Here is a 22617-nt window from a genome sequence, read left to right as displayed (position 1 = left end):
GTCCGCAGATTGTCACGTAATCGGCGTGCAGTGGTTGTGCGTTGACGTAGAGCCATATTGGTGATGTAGCGGTCCTCTCTATTTGTAGTGCTTCGGGGTCTATCCGAACGTGGACGATTTCGAACAGAATTCGTTGCTTGGTACCGTTGCCACAGTCAGCCAACGACACTCTGACTGACACTAAGTCTCAGAGCAACATTTATTTGCGTATTGCCATCCTGAAGCCAAGCAATAGCCCTTCCACGATCTTCAATAGTCAGTTGAAGTCATACCATTGTCGAATTTGGAGTGTGCACCGTACATGAACGCAAGCTCCAATTATACAGAAATTCAGCATTGGGAACATGGAATACACGTGCAAAGCGTGCAAATGAAACGCTTTGTGAAAAAGCAAGATATGGGCACTTAGCAGACCTTTCGCTTTCGCCCTAATTTACGTGCAAATGTAAGCATGTTTTCGCCATTAGAACTAGTCGACAGTGTCAGTGACAGTGGATTTTAATTCATTTATGGGTTGCTTAGACCCACTTTCGTCAAAATGGAACAATACCATGCGTGACATTATGGTCTAGCTAATATAACTGACATTCAGAAAATAATGTCGAAAATATCGTCTGACCCTTAAATTCTTTTGAGTAGTATATTAATATTTAATATAATTAAGGATTGTCTGTTATTTCTTTTATTATGTTCATCGGGGTATGAAAAAAAAAAATCATCCACAAACTGTGTGAACTGGCGAAGCCGTTCTCACATAAGTTTGCAGATGATTTTTTTTTTTTCATACCCAGATGAACGTAAAAGAAATAATAGACAATATAATTACATTTGAAACATACTTACTATTAATAACATTAAAAGTTCATATTTAATTTTTAATTTTTTGTTGTTGTTAAAACAATAACACTCAGTAAGACAAATGACCAATATAAAATGATGTCATCAGGTATGACATTCCCTGACAATGTAATTTTTACATTCATCGAGAAACGAACAAACTCCCGTTGCTACTGCTGGACCAATGGGATAGTTTTATAAATAATATTGTAATGAATGTAACTGAAATTTAATTATATGTATGTATGTAGAGTCGTAAGTTTACATCCATTAGTGTTTTTTCTTTATATATAGCCCAACTGAATTGCATCAGAACACATTTTGGACCAGATCAGACTTAATCAGAATAACTTTTGTAATTCATATATATTTTAATTGGTTATCTTGCCAGCAAAGGTTTGTTAATAAAGCCAAATAAAAAAGGATGTGTGGTTCTGGTTACATGTGAAATTTTGTTTTAGGGTAGGTAGGCTATAATGTGTTTTTGTACAAAAAAAAATTTATTCCTAAAATCTGTCAAAATGGTATAGGCAAAGAGCAATAAAGTAACATTTCAATTAAGTTCTGCATCCTCTGTTTTGAAGATCAGTAAGTAGAAAAATAATGGCAGAAAAAATTAGGATCGGTTGGGTAACCGAAACCAAACATTTTTTTAATTGGCCTAAAAGAAAACAATTTTATTAAATATATTTGATATATATACCTGAAACAGATAACTTGATCCATACCTTTGTTGACACATTATTCTTCAAGAATTTAAAGCTGAGAACAATGCATTTGAATATTTTGTGCATTCATGTCAAGGATTAAACCCCATAACGGACTGAATTTGTACATGAATTGTAAACAAAAGAAAGAAAGACATGTTTTATTTAACAACACACTCAACACATTTTATTTATGGTTATATGGAAGTAGACATATGGTTAAGGACCACACAGATATTGAGAGATGAAACCAGCTGTTGCCACTTCATGGGCTACTCTTTCAGATTAGCAGCAAGGGATCTTTTATATGCACCATCCCACAGACAGGGTAGTACATACCACAGCCTTTGATATACCAGTCGTGGTGCACTGGATGGAACGAGAAATAACACAATGGGTGCATTGTAAACAAGTACAATGATTTAGACTACATGTGCATACAACTGCAACATCAAAATGAATATGTAATTCAAGACCCCATATTAATTTCATACTAGTGATAGAATCCAACAAAGATTGTTGAATACTAAATCAGAAATGATAGTAACTTGCTCAATGCCAGCCATCTACTGCTGAGAAGTTACTCTTCTAATTACTTTAGGTTATTAGTTTTGAAAATATTCCTTGGCATTTTAACCATTTTTTTCCTTAAAAAATATAAAATGGCAGTTAATTTGGCAGTCACGTTCAAAATTTAATGAATGATAGATTAAGTTGGAGAATGCATTCAAATGTGTATTCTTTAAAAATAATTAACTCCCGCATACGGAGCATGTAAATGATTCTTCACAAATTAACACTTCTTCACAAATATATTCTCCCATACTTAAAAATAAAATCAACTTTATTTGGGTTACTAAAAATTAACATTTCGTAGCCTTGAATACTTTGAAAGATTTTAAATTAACTTTTTAATTTTACAGCAGATTTTTAACACTGGTAACAGTTACGCTGACCATGCATGGTATCTGGTGCAGGACACAAACCCACTTTAGAAATGTTTTCACCCAACAGGTTCAAAGATATAACTAAGCTAAGATATAGTTGTATGTTGGATTGATATGTATTTACTGCATTGATGGGACTGGGGTGAACTGAAAACTATCTAGTAGTGGATTTACAACAAACATTTGTAATCTAAGATGAGTTTTTTGTCTTCAATATCAACTAAAAGAGAATTAAATCATACTTTTCTTACCTGTATTTTGTTCTGCAAATAATTCAGCCTTGCTGCTTTTGGTTTCGGTGCTTGATATTTTGGGTTGCTTTTCAACTGGTGCTCCTTCAGCCAGACCTTCCAGAGTTGCTGCTTTTTTATGTTTTACTGGTCTTCCCACTCGCTTACGTACGGATTTCAATGATTTCTGTGCAGCTCTTCTACTGGAAGCCTCTGGACCTTGCTTTAGTGACTTAGGTGCTGCTTTTCCTTCTCGAGTCTGCTGTGCCGGAGCTTTTTTAGCTTTCTCTGGTGATACTGACACATCTTGTCCTGTTTTAACCACGGTATGTTTTGTTTTAACTAAGGTTTGCTTTGTTGATTTCAGTGCCCGTTGTTTTAATTCTTTTGTTGTTGATTGCTTAGCTGCTTTCGTTGTTAGCTGCTTAACTGCTTTTGTTGTTGATTGCTTTGCTGATTTTGTTCCTACATGTTCAGCCAATTTTGCTGCAGCAGCAGCTTGCTTCACTGGTTTTGCTGCAGCATCTTGAAGACCTATAAACTCTTCAGAATTAAGTTTCACGGGTAAGCGTGTGTGTCTGGCTGACCTTCTGACGCCACTCACCAATGTCTTTGTTTCTGTATAGAACAGCTTTGTGTCTGCAGTATCCTCATCAGTGCTATTAACAGCAGCAGCAGAGGTGCATGCAGATAAATCAGTAAGACCAACCTGCGAAGCGGCAACAGTACTAGAAGTGTCTGTTGAGAGAGCAAGACTACTGATCAAAGCAGACTCATGATTTGAAATGGCAATGATTGTGTCATTAAGTGTGGATGCTATATCCATTGAAAGTTCTGGTTTGACAGATGTAGATGATGGTGTAGTCCACGAAGAGCTAGACACAGCTATCGTGTTTAGTTCATCCTTCACCACACTGTTGTCAAGAAGACCATATTCAGGCAGGTCCTCCACAGGTTCTGTGTAGTCATTGTCCGAGACATCCTCAGTCAGAGGCTCAGTCTTGGTAACAATCTTGTCAGTAGGCTCAGTAAAGGCATCATCTTGCTGACAAGCTATAACTGTACAGAGTTTGCTGAAGAAGTCTTTTATCACTGACTGTTTCGGAATTGCTTCAGGATCCTTGATATAAACCTCAAAAGATTTTACACTGAAATAACAAACAAAATTATTCTAGTAAATTAAATTAGTAACAGGGTATTTTATTTATTTACTTTTAAATCTAGGCTTCTTGCACACTAGCCTCTGATAATTGCGAGAATGACTGCTTCATTTCTGCAAGTCTTGTGCAACCCTTTCTCCGTTTACACATTAAATTTGGAACATCATTTACATGGTTATGATGTAAAAATGAAATGGGTTACCTGAATTTTGTTCTGCATTGCCCTTAGTCGTCTCGCAATTGACATGGAGCAGGCAGCAAATGCCACCCAAAATGCATCACATGCTTTTTGATGAGGCTAAATGAAAAAATGTGTGGTTCCGGTTACCCAACTGAGCATAATGTTTTTCACCAACCATAAACTTTTTTCCACCTAATTATTTTTAAAACCGTGAGAGGATGCAGCATTTGTTTTGAAATGTTACTTTATTGCTGTTTGCTTAGGCCAGTTTGACAGATTTTAGGAATTTAAAACAAAAAAAGTTATCACCTACCTACCTACCTTAATTTTTTTTTTCTCACATGTAACTAGAACCACACATTTGTTTTATTTGGCCTGACCAAGTTCACAAGCAATTTTTGCTGTATCTCACTTTCGACAGTATTTCAGATATAACAAGCATTCTTGACTTTCAAAAGTGATAATATACATAAATGTATATCTTATATTTTTATTCACATTTGTCTCACACCATTCACAAATCTAATTTTGAGTCTAATTTCTAGAACTGTATCTCAATTTTTAGCATCTAAGAATGGCTATTAAAATCCTGTTTCAATTAAATGTAAAACATTTTACATCTCAACAATTTAATCATTTATCTCACGTCTTGGACAAAAACATACCAATTGAACAGCTGAACAAGTAGTAATATTTGTTTGTTGGCATCCAGCTGTGTAAGATGCTGTATTTCCGCAAACTGCAAGAGAACTTTCTGCTCAACAAAAATGACACCTGTTGCTGCCATGTCCAGCGTCAAAGTATAATATTATTATACATGTACAGGCATTGTGTTCCACATGATGACGTCCATTGTTCCCAATACATGTCCTCTGTTGAAAGAAAGAAAAATCTACATTCATGTTACATGTTTTAAGTTGGATAAAAATTAAAGGGCTCACTCTAAAACCAAGTTAACAAAATTTCCAATTATATTAAAATGGCCTGGCTACAAAATGATATACTTTATCATCAACAGCCAACAAGCTGTGCACGGCTAAACATTTGACTATTTCTACGAAAATCCATGAGCTTTCTTATGAAAGCAGTTCACAATCAAGCTGTAAGTACCAGTGAGTGTGTGATGGGGGGGGGGGGGGGGGGGGGGGGGGAGAGGGGAATTGGCTGAAATGGAAAAAACTTACACTTTGATACCATGTTTTCAAACAGTTGAGCAAATACTGTCAATTTCATTAATGATTATTTTATCAAATTAAAAGGCCAAAATTATACATACATAAATAAACACTTTTATAGCAGGGCTGTACCCTCGGGGGGGGGGGGGGGGGGGGGGGGGGGGGGGGGGTGGAGAGAGGGAGGGAGGAGGAGGAGGAGCAGTCTCCCCCCACCCAAGAACAGGGGCATAGGCTAGGGGGTCATCCAAGTTTATTATGATGTTATTTATGAATTTCATTTATGTTGGATACTAAATTCTCAGGTGGAATACCAGATTTTGAAATGTTAGTATCAAACTGGGATACTGCCCAAAATGTTTAATCTCGAACACTGAATTATCTTGATGGTGAAATGGAGGTTTTTTTTGCCAAAATTCTGCTGAAGTTGCCAAGTTATGAGCAGTAATGGGAAGTCAAAGTCGCCATATTTTGGACCTAATTCAAGGCATAAAATTTGTCACAAACGATTCTGCCGTTCGTCTGTCAGTTATGCAAAACCAATCAATGTTATGAAAAACTGTGTGCAGTGGGAAATCCCTGACCTAGATAGATGTATGTCATATGTGCTTGATGGTAATGTTCTAACCAGCTTTCCCTCCAGCGTTCGTGTCCTGATATTTTCTTCATGACCACTGTCACTTTCATTATAAAACGCTACCACCGACATATTTAGAATTTACGGACATTTTGCTGAAATTCGCCAACTCCTGACTTCACAATATTCTGGTCAGCCTATTTACCGCTCGGAAGCCCGGGCATCGCCCGGAGACAAAACCAGAGCCCAAATGTTAATGCCGAGGTGTACATTGTTCATATTTGACACAAAGATACACCTCGGGATAATGCATCTATATATGTTAAAAAGATAAATGTAGGAAAAATACTTTTAGACAAAATCGCATTTTTCATGTTCGGGCTGTACATAACAAAATCTGTATTCACTGTCCGAAGAAGGAAACGTCACAGACCACTGACCTATTAAATGGCCTAACAAAGTATTATGTGAAAAATATGTATTTGATTTGTCCCAAAATGTACTTTATTCAACACTCTAATTCACCATCATACTTCAGTTATTAATATTTTGTAAAAAAAAATAAAAAAAAATAAAAAAAATATGGAATTATGGCAATGGTCCATAATTTAACAAAAATAATATTGTCAAGAGGATTGACATGGATTTCACTCCATCATGGTTTAGTTAAAGGGACATTCCCGAGTTTGCTGCATTGTAAGATGTTTCCGACTAATACAATATTTCTACAATTAAACTTACATATTAAATATATTTTCTTGTTTAGAATATCAGTGTCTGTATATTTAATGTGTTTCTGGTCGTCTTAATATTTGTAAGAAGCCTAAACTGGATTTCGTCTTCAAATAATTTCGTACGTACGAAAAAAAAAAAAAATCGGAAATAAAAAACGAAATTTAACCCAGTACAGATATTAGAACAATCAGAAACATGTTTAATACACAGCCATTAATATTTTATGCAGAAAAATATATTTAATATTTAATTACAATCGTTAAAAAGTCTCTGTTAGTGGATAACATCTTAAACATTGCAGCAAACTCAGGAATGTCCTTTTAAGGTGATTCAATAGTCAGATTTTGTTTCCAAACATTGATGCGATTTTCATTTATTATCTACTTTTGGAGAAATAAGGTCCTTAAATCCGTGACAGTATGCCTTGAAATATGGCATATACAACCATGGGATCTGGCATAACAATACCCATCAGTGTCGGTGTACGGACAATTGCTCACCGGACAATACCTCACCGAACAATTGCTCACTGGACAATTGCTCACCAATAAAGTGAGAAATAGGACAATTGCTCACCACAATTGCTGATTTTTTTTTATCAATAAAATTTTATTTTAGGTTGTGTGTAAATGGTTGGGTGGGAGTGGGAATCTCTGATAAATAAATAAATAAAATAACAAAATTAATTATAAATCAGCTATATTTTAAACAAGTTCAGTACATCAGTTCAGCTATTTTTTTGTGATATTTAAAATCTTTTTTAAAGCTTTGATGGTCAAAGTGTTATGTCTTGCAGAGTAGTGACAAAAGGCTAAAAAGTAACTAATTACTAAAAACAACACATAATTCTAAAAGTTTGATCTACCTAAACCAACAATAATGATTGAGTAGTTATCCTAAAAATATAATGTAATTAGTAATTAACACCTATACCTGAAACACGTTATAGGGCTTTGATGTTCATAATCAGTCAGAAGTAACTGCCTCCTTAAACAAACAATTATACTATTTATAGGAACCTTAAAAACTTTAAGTGAATTGTGTAATTAACACAACTTTGAAGTTGTGCCTTTAGAAATTCTGTTTTATGTTCTTTTTTTATTAACAAAAGAAAAGTATCAAAGGTGACCACGATTACCTGACTCTAGTACCTTCTAAAAATTCTGTTATTTTTTTAATAAAATAATAAATAAAATTTTATTAATAAAAAAACCCACCTAAAGGTGAGCAATTGTCCTATTTCTCACTTTATTGGTGAGCAATTGTCCGGTGAGCAATTGCCCTACATTCATCAGTGTCATGTATTTAAATATGTAAAAAAATAAAATAAGTGTACAAAACGAAAATAATTTTTAATAACGTTTTTCATCTTCGGGCAGTGTACGTCACGAAAACGTTCCTCACAGCCTGGAGACCGAACGTCACCCGGAGACAAAACTAGAGCCCGAATGTTAATGCCTATCAGTGTCATGTATTTAAATATGTCAAAAAAGAAAAAAAGAAAAAAAAAAAGTGTACAAAACGAACATAATTTTTTATAACCACTGCGCCACCGAGGCCGGTAAAACTTTAGAATGTCTGGAGAGCTTTTCTTGTACTACAGCAAAGCCTACCCTGCCATTGTCGGGATTTTTAGTGCCCTGCATTCATACTGGTATTGTTAAGCTGTGAAAAAAAATTAGTATAATAAACCATTTTGTAAAAAAACAAGAGGTGACATGTTTTTAACAACCGGTGTTTAAACATTAAAACAAGATTACTAGTACAAGTGTTTGTCTTTATTTCACACTTTCTGGAGAGTTGATTGAACCACATCCGGGATTACTTTCATTAACTGTATACACAATGTAGTCGCCGCTGGATAAAAGACTGCAGCACTTAGCGGAGTTGCTCAGAAAGGCGGCACCGAGTGACTGAATGTTTCATTATATCGTGCGACACAAGTGGTGAATATATTTATCTGTACATGTATTTTGTTGTTAGTTATACTTTTATATGACAGTTCATTTTCAATTACTGTACTGAATTCAGTAATTATCATTTTCATAAACGTAGAATAATTATTTATTTTTATTTTAAAAAAAGTACAGTATTTTTTATATTTATAACACATTTGTTACATCTGTTATTTCCTGTAGACAGAGATGGCCGAATATCCGTGTAGTGTTTGTTTTTCAGAATGTACAAGTGAAGTAGTTCAGTGTGTCAAATGCAAACTCTGGGTTCATAAGCGCTGTGAAGGTCTGAGTTTAAGACCATTGTCAATCTTCCGACAAATGCAATTTGAATGCAGATGGCACATTCAACTTTAAATCTTCTTTGGACCGATTGCAGGCAGCGGCTTGTAAGACTAACTTCGGTGAATTAGAACAAGCTGTGAAATTAGAAATAATTTTGATTAGAAGAGTTAAAAACGATATTACGTCAGGAACCGCCGAACCAACAAAAATGCGTCTGGATATAGTTTCTAACATTTTAGTCTTGCGACATGGACAAAGAAAGCCAGTATCAGTAACAGGAGACGGGAACTGCCTCTTTAATTCCATTTCAATGACACTATTTCAAAATGAATCCGCGTCTAATAAAATTCGAGTTAAAACCTGTATGGAGCTAGTTGCTAATAAAGTTCATTACTAACTGGCTAAGCAGAAAAAAAAATTTGGCTGTTTTTTTCATACGAATATGAAGAAGCATGTCGTTGTGCTGCTGAACGCGGCGTCTTTCAGGATTGCTGGGCTATGATGGCAGCTTACAATGTGGTTGAACGTAACATACAGTCGTGTTATCCACCTGTCAACGGTTTGCATGATTTGTGCTTTTCCCTCATGAATACAGTGCACACGCCGCGTTTAACAAATGAAACCTTGCCAGCCACATACATAATGTGGACATCCGTCGAAAAATTTGTTCCAAACCGAATATGGACACCTAATCATTTTGTTCCATTAATGAAAATGACTGAAACAAATGACAATGTCTTTCAAACGCTATCGCCAAATAATTCGATATGTATTGACGATATTCTCGATGAACCACTCGCGTCACCTCTTGGCAAAAGAAAATGTTCAATTAAAAATAGCTCCGATTACCTGCCATGTAGTACAGAAACACCTTTGAAAAAACAATGTATGAGTGTCGGTGGTCTCGAGGACACTCACAAGAAATATCACCTGAAAAGCACATGTAGTTTCGAAGACAATCTCGAGAAATGTAACCTGGAAACTACACCTTTGTCGTCGCCGAAATTGCTTTCAAATGATTCAGTATTTGAAAACAAACTCGATGACATTTCATCAGATTCCGAAAATAAAATAGGAATGCCAAACCGCGGAGAATATTTATCCAATGATATTGTAATAGGACGTCTTATTACTGAACAAACAAATGTTTCGTCTGCGCCACGCGGTCTAAAAGAAAACGTGTATTTCTTCACCGATAATACCCACAATGTGGGTAGAAAAGTAAAGATTGGACTGATGATTGTGGAGTATGGGTTAAGGGAAGTGTGAAGAAACAACACTACATATCCAATGGCGATGTATTTCAATATATCGATTTCAACGCGAAAGAATGTTTTTTGCCAGACGATTAGAGGAATACGCGTTCCGTTAGACCCGCAGCCGGAATCTGGCGAGCTTTTGATAAAAATAGCCTACTATTGTAAGTTAAAGTGGGATCCAAAATACCAACGAAGAATATCTTGGATACAATCATATCCCACGGAAATGGACGTTGCTAAAAAATATGTAGCTTTATGGGAGTACATTGGAACGTTTCCAGATTACAACCCATTACATGGCAATGCCCGGCTATCTGCTCGCAAGTATGTGCGATCTACCGCCGCCGTTAGAGAACAAGTGGCCGAAAAAGTTAAACACATGAAACCCAGCGAGGTTTTGGATGTCATGAGACTAGACAAGTCAACTGGTGTACCGCGTGACTTAAAACAAATAAAACATGTGCATGATAAAATCTTGAGAGAAAGTCGTCAACCGGGATCACACAGAAACAATCTTGGCCGATGAAATGCAGATGGTGTTAAATCGACTTTATACAAATGACGAGTATGTCCGGTCAGTGATAGGATCAGACAATAAGAAGCCACCAAGTGTAATTTTATACACCGATGAACAGTTTGCTGACTTAAAATCATGTTGCAAGGTAGACTCGCCTAACGGTGTTACTGGAATAGACCATACATTTAATGTCGAAATGTTTCGTAACCATGATGGTGTACCAAAATAAAAAAAACTTGTCGGCAGCGATAGATCGACATCGCCGATAATGTTAGGTCCCGTATTCCTTCAATATGATGGCTCCGAAACTACATATAACTATTCTTTGAGCCACACAAGAACCGTGTTGCGCGAAAAAGGGAATGTCAACAACACGCCGTTTGAAATAACTGGCAAGTATGTTGCTATCAGAACCGATGAATAAAAGGCTTTAATAAATGCTATTGAAGCAAACGTTCCTTCTAGCAAACACATATTTTGTCAGAGGCATGTTGATGAAAATGTTCGGCGACATTTTAGTGAGCATGGAATTTCTGTGTCCGTTCAGAATGAAATCTGCTCCCAATATCTTTGGTGAATGTGGGCTCACTAATTCGTTAAATGAACAAGTATTCGACATTAAAATGACCGATCTCAAAAGGATAAAACACTTGTCCCTAAGTGTAAAGAATACCTCGACCGGGTGTTAATGAATGTAAAAAAAACTGAGTGATTGTATTCCACTGAACTGGAAGAATAATAACTGAGTCGATGAATCACATTGTTAAGCTAAAAACAGACTGGAAAATTAAAAAAATTCCAGATCTTGTGGACATATTCTACAAGATAATACAACTTCAGACAAAAGAGGTGAGACGTGCTATCCACGACCAAGTCAGGTATCATATCAGAAACAATCTGGTCTTCAAAAATAGAGGAAGAAAAACAGAAAGCTTTAAAGAAAAAAATTAATGGATTTCGTCACCCCCCCCCCTCCAAAAAAAATCAAATCAAATCAAAAAGTTCTTTAAAAAAATCTGACCAGGTGCAATCAACAGACGGCAAGTTGTCAGTTCCGCTTGTAAAGAAAGTCGCACGCAAACTCTACCAGACTAAACGAATAAAAGCTGCGAAAACATTCACTAAATAAATAGCAAAATAAATTGGATCAAACTGGAACTCGACCATATGATAGTAATAAAACACTAACCAACTAAAATTATATAGCGGGTACGCTGTGGTTTTCGCCACACTAAGAACTCAACCGATTGATAGCATTCACAGCGAGAACCTAGGCGGGCCAAAGCTAATACTGTCGAATGTAAAGCGGGCCAGGAATTGTGGGGGCCTGCCCGACCAGCGCCACAACTCATGAGGTGAGCAGCCACCCTAAGACGTCAACCGTACGACTATGCACTCACCTTTATGAGGCGGGGTCGGCCAAGGTACCACCACACCTCCACCCACATAATACCATTAAAAAATAATAGACTACAGGCGAACCCCGACCCCCTGAAAAGGAGTAGCGACCCTACGATTATGCACTCCTTGGGGGGTGACTCTGCAATGGAAAATGAACCGAAACTTTAATAATATTTAAATTTAGTTTGTTTGGGGCGTTTCTGGAAGAAAATAATAATTTTTTACAGATTAATATTGTCTGTTTATTATCAATGTTAGTGAAAGTCTAGCTAAAGCATTTAAAAAAATATACTGGTTATACTGAAAAGATACATATATAGTTGTAAACAGAAAAACTACCAAAATTTATGAAAGCTCTTAGTTTTATAAAATATTATCGAACAATAAAAAATTATATTTTAGGGAACAATGAAGACCGCTTCACAGAAAAATGGGGCATTTTACCTCTTTAAAATTAATACATGTACCTTAAATAATAATAAGTCCATCAATTCCACTTAGTTTACTATTACGCTAATGGAAACATCCTTTCAGCTGGAGGTAAAACGTTTCCTTAATTCACCATCAGAAACATAATCTGGTCTTCAAAAATAAGAGGAAGAAAAACAGAAAGCCTTAAAAAAATTTAATGGATTTCGTTTCCCCAAAAAAATCTGACCAGGTGCAATCAACAGTTCTGCTTGTAAAGAAAGTCGCACGCAAACACTACCAGACTAAACGATTAAAAGCTGCGAAAATATTCACTAAATAAATAAATAGCAAAATAAATCGGATCAAACTGGAACTCGACCATATGATAGTAATAAAACACTAACCAACTAAAATTATATAGCGGGTACGCTGTGGTTTTCGCCGGGAATAGCCACACTAAGAACTCAACCGACTGATAGCATTCACAGCGAGAAGCTAGGCGTGCCAATGCCAATATTGTCGAATGTAAAGCGGGCCAGGAATAGAGGGGTGGGGTGGGAGCAGGTGGGGCCTGCCTGGCCAGCCACGACTCATGAGATGAGAAGCCACCCTAAGATGTCGTCCATACATCCCTTGGATGGAAGAGCGACCTTAAGCACTCGGCCAAACAAGCACTCCATCCCGGGGATCAACGACGGGACGGTAGCGAATGATTTAATAACCGTTAGATATAACAATGCTTGAATCGTTGCACCTGTGACTCCCTTGGTGGAACATTGACCGTACGCACTCGAACCGACCACGTATTCCAACCCGGGGAGAGAACGGTGTAATGACTAAAGCGGGCTTATACCTGACAAAATAGCTGGAACTCCCACATGGACGGACCCCCAAATGGAATAGTGACCCTAAGCACCGCGGCCTAATAGACATTCCATGCCGAGGGGACGACAGTGTGGGTACCAGCCAGACCTAACCACAATAGCCGTATTATTTTACTGTAAATATATATTCATGTTCTGGAACTCGTGATTGGCAATTGGTATATATTATCACCTCCATTAGCGAAACATTAGCTTTTTTTTCTTTTTTTTCTCTTCACTAAGACAGGATCACAATCGCAGTTACCCAATTGGCTAATTAACCAGCCAATCAACATCGTTAGACAATCAACCAAGATAGGACACCACTAAGTATCGCCTATTTTTTGCAGCAATCTCATTGGTCCAATCCAGCCAATCACGGATCAAGAACCCCACTACACCTAACTGTAAATAAATCGCACGAATTTGTCTTTGCACCCGTATCATGTTTGTTTTTTTATTACTGATGCATTCAATCCTAGCTAACTAAGGTATGTCAACTAGGGTTCCAGAAGCAAAGACATGCAGGAAAACCGCTAACCAACTATCCAGATAGCCTGAAGACAAACCAAGTAAGCCTACTAAGATACTATATTTAGGGGGCGGGAATCAAAATTCTTCAAACTAAGTACCTAGATTGGTGCATATATGTATACAATTGCTACTTGCCACTGTTAGTTTCACTTCATTGCACTGGTAATAAGGTTAAGTATGCCAAGCACTAGGCTTTTTAAACCAATACCTACACTATAAGGGTTTAACCCTTCAAATTAGATAGCTAGGCTAGTTTAACTCCCCCTCCGTCATTGTATTCAGTGCTATACAAAGACGGAGGGGGATGGGTGGTCATGAATGACCGTTTAACTCACTAGAATAGGGACTTGAGACAATAAGTACAACATTAACACAAACTATGATTCACACACAGACTACACGCTCACTGCATCAGTACACAGGGTGCATTGACTAATGATAACAATGCACTCGCCTCCATTTAATGGCCCAGTGCGTACTCTAATAAGGAACCGGAGAAAAGAATACCGGTTCCGAGTACACAATTGCAATGCACCCGGGGAAGCTGAACAAAAGAACATCGGCCTTCCCTACCCAAACCCCCAATACTTGCTGCTGGTAGTCGGTACTTGGTGACACCGAAGAGGAGGACACCGCGGACCACTCCAACAACAACACATGGACCAACACAGAACAGCTGCCTTGCCTACCAGTGTCTACACAATTCCACTTAGTTTACTTTTACGCTAATGAAATCATCCTTTCAGCTGCAGATAAAATATTTCCTTAATTTTCTTACTAGTATAACTGTCCTCCGTGATTTTGCCGATCCCCATCATGTAATAGATGTACATAGCTATTTTTCATTATTATTATTAATTTGCGATGTCATTTCTTCTAATAAGATGTATATTATTTATTATGTGTATGTGTTTGTATAGTATACCCAGGCCACGTGGGTATATAACACGGATTTAAATGTGGCATTTCATGGAAATAAAACTTTTTAAGGGGGAAATTTTTTAGTGAAAGTATTACTTTTTAAAACCATTTTCTAATTTACTTTCAGCTAAACTCTACGACTTGTAGGCGTAACTTATTTCAGCCATCCAGCAATCGGTGAAATTTAGGTTAGACACGCTTGTTCTTGAATAGATACACCACGATGCAAATTGAAAGGACCGACACCAAAGCGTGGTACAATAACTGTTTAAAACGGTGAATGTATTTTTATACTATGTATTTTACAATTAATGATTGTTTTACGTTGTATTTTATGTGTCCTATAATATAGGACGGGGGCTTCTTTAGATGATTAACTGTTGTACCCGGTGACACAACAAACGGCAAATAAAAATTTAAATAAAAATTTAATGCACATATTTAATATTTGATGTATTCATTTCATGTGTGCCGTGCCATGTATCACTGGTACAGATCAAATTACAATATATATATATATATATATATATATATATATATATATATATATATATATATATATTATACGTATCTGTATGTCTCAATAAATTACCATGCGTATATATATGGGGGGGGGGGGGGGTCGGGTCCAAAATAGGTGAAAACAATAATCATGTAAATTTCACAATGACTGTTATGTCTGTGTGCAATACTATTAATAATGTTACTTCAAAATTACAAACTTAACGGTTATATAATTTATTATGACTTTTTTTACTTTATAATACTCATTGGTTCGGCCTGTCACTTTTTAATTAAAAATATAACGGTTATATAAATTACTTTTATTTTTATTCAATTGCTTTTGGAACAGCGCAATCGGAAAATGCAAACGAGTTCATACATACTTGAATATGTTTAATTGTGCTGTGATCAGTTTCGAGTAATTAATTACCTAGAAATTTTTCTATAAACCAGATGAGACATACATGCATGTATAATGTCATTTTTGTTTGAAATTTGTTATAAAAACATTCCTAAAGAAGCCCTTCCCCTGCAAGTGCTGAACCTCACCGTGGTGCAGGCGTGTAACAGCTTTTTTTAATTGAATACTTGTATTTTTCAATTAAAAAAAGGTGGCCAGTACAGCACATTATTTTACTGGAGTATAAATACACATGTACTTAATTATAATCCATACTATTTATTTCAGAAGCGGTGAAGAATGTTCATCACCTGAGATGAAAAACGTTTCCAGGTTTTGGGAATGAGTGCATTCGTGTAGGGACTGGAGGTAGATGCAGGTATACGGCGCGGCAACGCATCCAGGGAACTCGCGGTATCGCCGTCACTCCTCAGCGCTTACCGATGTACTCCAGTTGTTGAAGACCGATTCCCCACCCCAAGACACAATAATTGGACAATAACGTGTTGCAAAAAATAACACGATCGATCAACTTAATGTGAATAACTTGCTTTATGTGTTTCGTGACATAAATGTTTATTCTCCAACTTCTGTGTTGTTTTAATTTGAATTTCTAGTTCTAGTTATATCTGGATTTTAATTGGACCTTAACTCTTATAAGACCATGAAAAGAACCCTATATACATGTAGTTGTTTGGCTCTAATATTACCAATTCCAAATTCCATAGCACCATACCACACTCCGCCTGTCACCGGCCACGGCCGGACTGCTGGTGCTCTCTTGCATCTGCCAGTGCAGACGGTCCCTCCTATCCATCCACACACCTTTCCTGTCCTGGACGAGCCAAAATATTACACACACCCTCCTAGATCCGCCTCTGTAATGTCGTTAGCAAACTAACTAATATAACTTTTACCTGTCAGTAGAGTTGAATTAAGTCATATTGACAACCAGTTCACAACGATATGTTTTGATCTAATTTGTACGTGGACTGCCACCATCAAAACTGTCCCCCCCCCCCCAACTTCTCTTCAAAAGAAACAAACCAAAACATTTAAACTAAAAAAAAACACTGTAACAAACCAAAAATAGACAAACCGCAAACCAACTCCGCCCTCGTGCGCGGAAAAAAAGTCAGGAAAAAAGTCAAAGGCAAAAAAGTAATAGGAAACAAAGTTTTTGTTTCTTTTGTTTTACAACAAAAGTGTTATGGTGTACATTATTTTACAATGAGAACTGTTTGCTTTGTTTTGTTTAACGACAACACATCGATTAAAGAACCATCGGCTATTGGATGTCAAACATTTGATAATTCTGACTCGTCATCAGAGAAAACCTGCAACATCTTTTCTAATGCAGCAAGGGATCTTTTATATGCACTTTCCCACAGACAGGAAAACACATACAGTGGCGGATCCAGAAAATCCACTGGGGGGGGGGGGGGGGGGAGAGGAGCAGTGACTTGAGGTGGAATGCCAAGGTTACTTTGAGGGAGGTTTGGAGGGGGATAGTTAAAAAATAAAAAATAATATATTATAAAACGCCTCTGACATACATTTATTTTTTTAACATATATAGAGGTGTATCTTTGTGCCAAATACGAACAATGTACACCTCGGCATTAACATTCGGGATCTAGTTTTGTCTCCGGGCGACGTTCAGTGAGGAACGTTTTCGTGACATACACCACCCGAAGATGAAAAACGTTCTTAAATTTTTTATTTTTTTATTTTTTTTTACATATTTAAAGGTATATTGTCACAGACCACTGACCTATTTAATGGTCTAACAAAGTATTACCTGAGCAAAATATAATTTGATTTGACCCTAAATATACTTTATTCAACCATCTTTATAACCACCATACTCCATTTATTAATGATATTTTGAAAAAATAATTGAATTATGGCAATGGTCCATAATTCAAAAACTAAAATTGCCAAGAGGGTTGATATGGATTTCACTCCATCATGGTTCAGTTAAGGTGATGCAGTAGCTAGATTTGATTTCCAACAATTAATGTAATTTCTATTTATTATCAATTTTTAGAGAAATAAGGTCCTTAAATCTGTGACAGTATGCCTTTAAATACATGACAAAGTTTTTTAATGTTGATTTTTAGTCACCAAACATGCTTTCAACCAATTTTGTTTGACAGATATGCCTCACGGTATGCATAAGCGCCATTTGCATGGCTGGGTGACCAGTCATTGGTGAACTGCTTCTCGTAAAGCTACAAAATAGGATCAAATAATATAAAATACTGTTCAAAACATGTTGCATTGTTGATACTGAATGTTTTATTACTAGCTACAAGGTTTACTTTTTATTTGTCACGTTTCTAGCGTTTTGTTGTATCAGATAATGTAAAATCTAGGTCACGTGGCAGGGCCGTAGCTAGGATATTTTGTTTGGGGTGTGTGTGGGTGGGGGGGGGAGAACTGAGTATTTAATAGTCTAAAACTCCGTAAACAGTTAAGAACAAAAAATTCTTTAAGGCTTTCTGAATTTTTTTCGAGGGGGGGGGGGGGGGGGACTGCCCTGCATGGTTGAGTTCATTTTACTGAAGTGGGTGTGTTGATGAGGATTACATATCGTTTCTCACATATATACAATCATTATTTGTTAAACTGTTCAAAGTTTACAGATTTAATTTTAAACATATTCAGTGGGGGGGGTTATAATTTATTGGTGCTATGTCTACTGATATAATATTAAGACTGGCATGATACATCCCTCCGCCCCTGATAGAGGAACATACAAAAGTCTCGGATCACGTTGCAATGAATTTATGAAACTGAAAGAGCTTTTTTCCCAGTTGTGAAAGTCTGAAAGAAGGTCACACGCCAGTGTTTTGAGAACAATAACATATAATGATGTTTTCTTTGTCTTTGTTTTGGGTGACTGGCTATAATCTTGAGTTGGATACGAAAACAATTATAAACAGTATTCAGTTTAAAACATACATATAAGTTAGGAGGAGGGGACTTTCATTTTGTTTCTAAATTGTTTTTCTTCTATAAACATGAATTCATTACCAAAGAGATTAAAGATACAGGCCCATAGCACATAGCCTATATATATGGCCCATTGGGCCTGTGGAATTGGCACGATATCTGTAGGGTTGGGGACGTATGCAGAGCCTCTAGTGGGGTGGCACAGGTTACAGTTTTTATCTTTAAAATATAAGGCAGAACAAAAAACATTGGCTACTGAATGTCAAATGTTTGGTAATTTTTATATATAGTCTTAGAGAGGAAACCCACTACATTTTGTCATTAGTAGCACATACCACGACCTTTGCTATTCCAGTCATGGTGCACATACGCAAATGAGAAATAGCCCAATGAGGCACCGACTGGGATCGATCCTAGACCTACCACATGTTCGACCAAGTGTTTTACCACTGGGCTACGGCCCGTCCTAGACATCAGGGGCCACTCAAATACTACGTAACGCTGGAGGGGTGGGTGGGTGTATACGTTTTGTAGCGTTATAGGTGGTGGGTGAGTGTACCGAACAGTGTTACGTAAAACAACATTTTTTTTATTACTAATTTTTTTAATTTATTTTTAGTCATAAACGCTATGTCACAGCAACACTGTTTAAACTTTAACGTATTAACATAGGTAGTAATAGCTAGTTGAAAACACAAAACAATGATTATAAATCGATTTGAAATACGGGTGCTAGTAAACATAGCTTAAAACGTATGTCACAAATGTCTGATTGTCACTCTGTAGGCAGTGATGGTTTGGTTGGACCTGTTCTCAAGTAACTCATTCCATCATAATGGTTAGCCCAAGAAGGCCTACTCTGCTGTTCTAGAGCTAGACGGATATTTGGACAGTTAAGGCCGCTCTCTCAGTCAGAGATAACGAATGCACAGAATTTCTGCCTACCACCGGGCAGGCAAAGATTCACGCTCTAATATCACAATGATGCCTATTTTTGACATTAAATACCATTACAATGATAATATTTGAGTTCGCGATAACAAATATTTTACATATTAATCACTAATGTTTCTAAACAAGAACATGAAATAAATTCAGTAATCCAGATAATAATGACTGGAATTGACATGATTTATTCAAACATTCAAAGGTTTATGGAGTTTGTTTATTCTTGAAACTAAATTGATGTTAAGACGATTTAACTTGAACTAACATGAACAATAATACATTGTAGCAAAATGAAAACATAAAGGGACCCGTTTGCCTGGGTCATCAACTGAAATAAAAGTAGCAAAATAAAAGTTACTGGTAGTTAATAGCTACTGGTATAATTAAAATGGTGATAATAGAATACATTCGTTTAAACTTTGTCATTTTCATTATTTTTCCAGTTCAACTGAAATGATAACTACAGAATTTATTCATCTGTTATGTTTATTTCATTTACATTATAAGGTCTTAAAATACAACAAGACTTTACAACTATATTCTATCTACAAGTATTAGCTATTCTCTAAATGAGATGTTTAGTCCTGCTTAATGGTTACTCAACTTTAGAGGGAAATATATATAGAGTGTAAACTGAATCAGTCAAAGTAATCCTTATACGTTTTAACTTTTTGACTTTTGTTCTTAACCATATTATGTGATTAATAAAAACAAAATTATTTTAGGTATTTTAATAATTATGTGACCCCTATTGGAACTACATCTCGTATGGATTGGTATCCTTATTGGGATTCCAGAGGGGGTTTAACATTAATATTGCCCACAATTTTACTTTACTTTTATATGACTGGACACTAAAATATAATCCACCTTTTCCCTTTCTACTTACATTAACACCTTTTAATTTACTACTATGACATGTTTATATAAAAAATAATTTTTTTCTTTTTTTTTCTTTCTTATTATTATTGTTTTATTGTTATTTTTTTTTATTCTTCTCATTGTTTTAAATGGATGTTAAAAGTTAGGTGATAGCTCTTTTGACTTAAGTTAAGTCACAGCACCAATCACATAGTTTTATGCGGGTTCATGTTATGGTTAACATGGAGATGTCATTCATCAATCTCCATTTTCCAATTCTTAACATTGCCATTATGCTGGAGGTGGTGGACGGGACGGCCTAGGGAAATGAATTAAAATGGGGCAGACCTTCCTGTCTACTCTCCTCCGACATAAATACCAGATTAACCAGACATATTTTATTGTCAATATTCTACTTTTTACATAATCATTTGTAGAAACCCTTTTTAACCCTTTGTATAAACACTTTTTAACTTCCTTGTAAATAAAGTTTATTTAATTTTTTATCTAATCAAATGTATAAACGTTTTTAAATTTTTTTTTTAATTTTTTTTTTTTTTTTTTTTTTTTTTTACTAACACTCTCCCCACCCCTCTCGTTGTGAGCACGATTTCCGGCCCTAGTCAGAAATCGTGCTCACAACGAGCGTGCTTGAACATTAAATTGATATAAGCACGTTAATTCCCGACATCTGACCTGACAGTCATTTGTGGGCATACATACATACATACATCAGTCAAAATCTCTACTGGTAGGTATTTCATTGTAGTATGTCATATCTGTTTGGCCCTAAGTTCAAAGGCACATAGATGACATTGTATGTTGAGCAATTATTGTATCACGGATTCGCAGTAATTAATATGATGTCATTTCTAATGTGGTATACCGTGGTACATTAAAAAAAAATGTGGTATACCGTGGTACGTTTTTTTCACGGTACCCAACCCTAAAAACCACACAAACGACATATGGGTTGTCTGAAAAATTCAAATTATATGCCCTGTAATCCTATTTCAAAAACAAAATCAAACAACAGACGTCAAGTCACCGACTCATTTGGTGTCGTAGTTCACTCGTCACTTAATCGGTTCTTGCTTTTAGGATATTAAACTTGCTACCATTTTGTATCTTGTTTATTTCCCTTGTGAAATAACTTTCATTGTCACTCGCTAAAGCTTGTGACAACTAAACATTATTTCACTCTGCACATAAACATATGAAATGAAAGCTTGTTTAATGCAGCAAGGGATATTTTATATGCTTTTTCCCAGACAGGAAAGCACATACCACAGCCTTTGACCAGTTGTGGCACACTGGTTGGAACGTTCGAGAAAAATGCCAATCAGTTGGATGGATCCACCATGGTGGTTCGATCCTGCAACACAAGCCCCTCATTCGACTGAGCTACATCCTGACCCTTTTTTCATTAGTAGCAAGGGGTCTTATATATTATCTATTAGTCAGGATAGCACATACCACAGACTTTGATACACCAGTCATGACTCATGGTGCACTGGCTGGAACGAGAAGATTGTCCCTATAGTGCATGGGCCACATTATGTCAATATGTTTCTTAACATGAATGGCGAGTTGCTTCCCTCTATGTAGCATAGGCCCTATTTAAACTGGCCGGGACTTTTGACGGTTGTTGTTGGAAGATGTATTTTGTTAATAATGACACAAGCACTTCAATCAGGATTTAGTGAGTACAGTAGGTCATATATTTTTGGTTTGTGTGTCCATTTGTTGCACTATTTCAGTTGCGATACGTTTGAAACATGGTGCCACAAGTTCAACAACTTGAACAAGTCTTAAATTGGTCCCTAATTGTTTTTAATAAAATGACCAACAGTATGATTTTACTGACACCTCATATATTAAAAATAATAATAATAATTAAATCCCCAATTATTGCAGAATGACAGTCCAAGTGTCGGTCTAGTTCTCGAACGTCAGCGACCTACTCCAGAGTCGTGAGCGATACTATTAGTACTACAGCGAGTACAGGCAACTTCACACGAATCACAGTTCACTTCAAAAGTGCGCCTTGATTCAGACTGATTCTTCACTACATCACTGCATCTTGAAATAATAAATTATTATTAAAACATTGTGAATAAAACCTAATTATTTACCTGCCCACACAATGATTTGGAATTCAGCAAAACAAAACTAATGATATTAAAAGAAAATACAATTTCTACAACTCAATTTTTTTCTCTAAAGGCATTCGTTTGTGTACAACATTTCCCTC

The 22617-nt window shown here is 36.3% G+C and overlaps 1 protein-coding gene and 1 long non-coding RNA gene across 3 annotated transcripts in view; one reads left to right on the top strand and one right to left on the bottom strand.

Annotated features, from left to right (window-relative positions):
• Positions 1-16177, top strand: part of LOC121368868 — a 27335-nt gene extending 11158 nt beyond the window's left edge. The window contains exon 3 of the long non-coding RNA XR_005957531.1: positions 15885-16177. This is a non-coding gene — a long non-coding RNA (uncharacterized LOC121368868). The remainder of the gene's footprint in view (positions 1-15884) is intronic.
• The window catches only part of LOC121368867 (PR domain zinc finger protein 15-like), a 27311-nt gene extending 4694 nt beyond the window's left edge, over positions 1-22617 (bottom strand). For both annotated transcript variants that reach the window (XM_041493624.1, XM_041493623.1), the window contains exons 1-3: positions 22499-22617; positions 4728-4934; positions 2743-3869 (exon numbers count right to left, since the gene is read on the bottom strand). In XM_041493624.1, the coding sequence (XP_041349558.1) occupies positions 2743-3869; positions 4728-4849 (1249 nt within the window). In that variant the 5' untranslated portion in view covers positions 4850-4934; positions 22499-22617. The remainder of the gene's footprint in view (positions 1-2742; positions 3870-4727; positions 4935-22498) is intronic.

Source organism: Gigantopelta aegis, chromosome 3 (genome assembly GCF_016097555.1).
Source record: "Gigantopelta aegis isolate Gae_Host chromosome 3, Gae_host_genome, whole genome shotgun sequence".
NCBI classification, from domain to species: domain Eukaryota; kingdom Metazoa; phylum Mollusca; class Gastropoda; order Neomphalida; family Peltospiridae; genus Gigantopelta; species Gigantopelta aegis.
The sequence above is the reverse complement of the archived record's forward strand: the minus strand, read 5'-3'. Positions and strand labels throughout refer to the sequence as shown.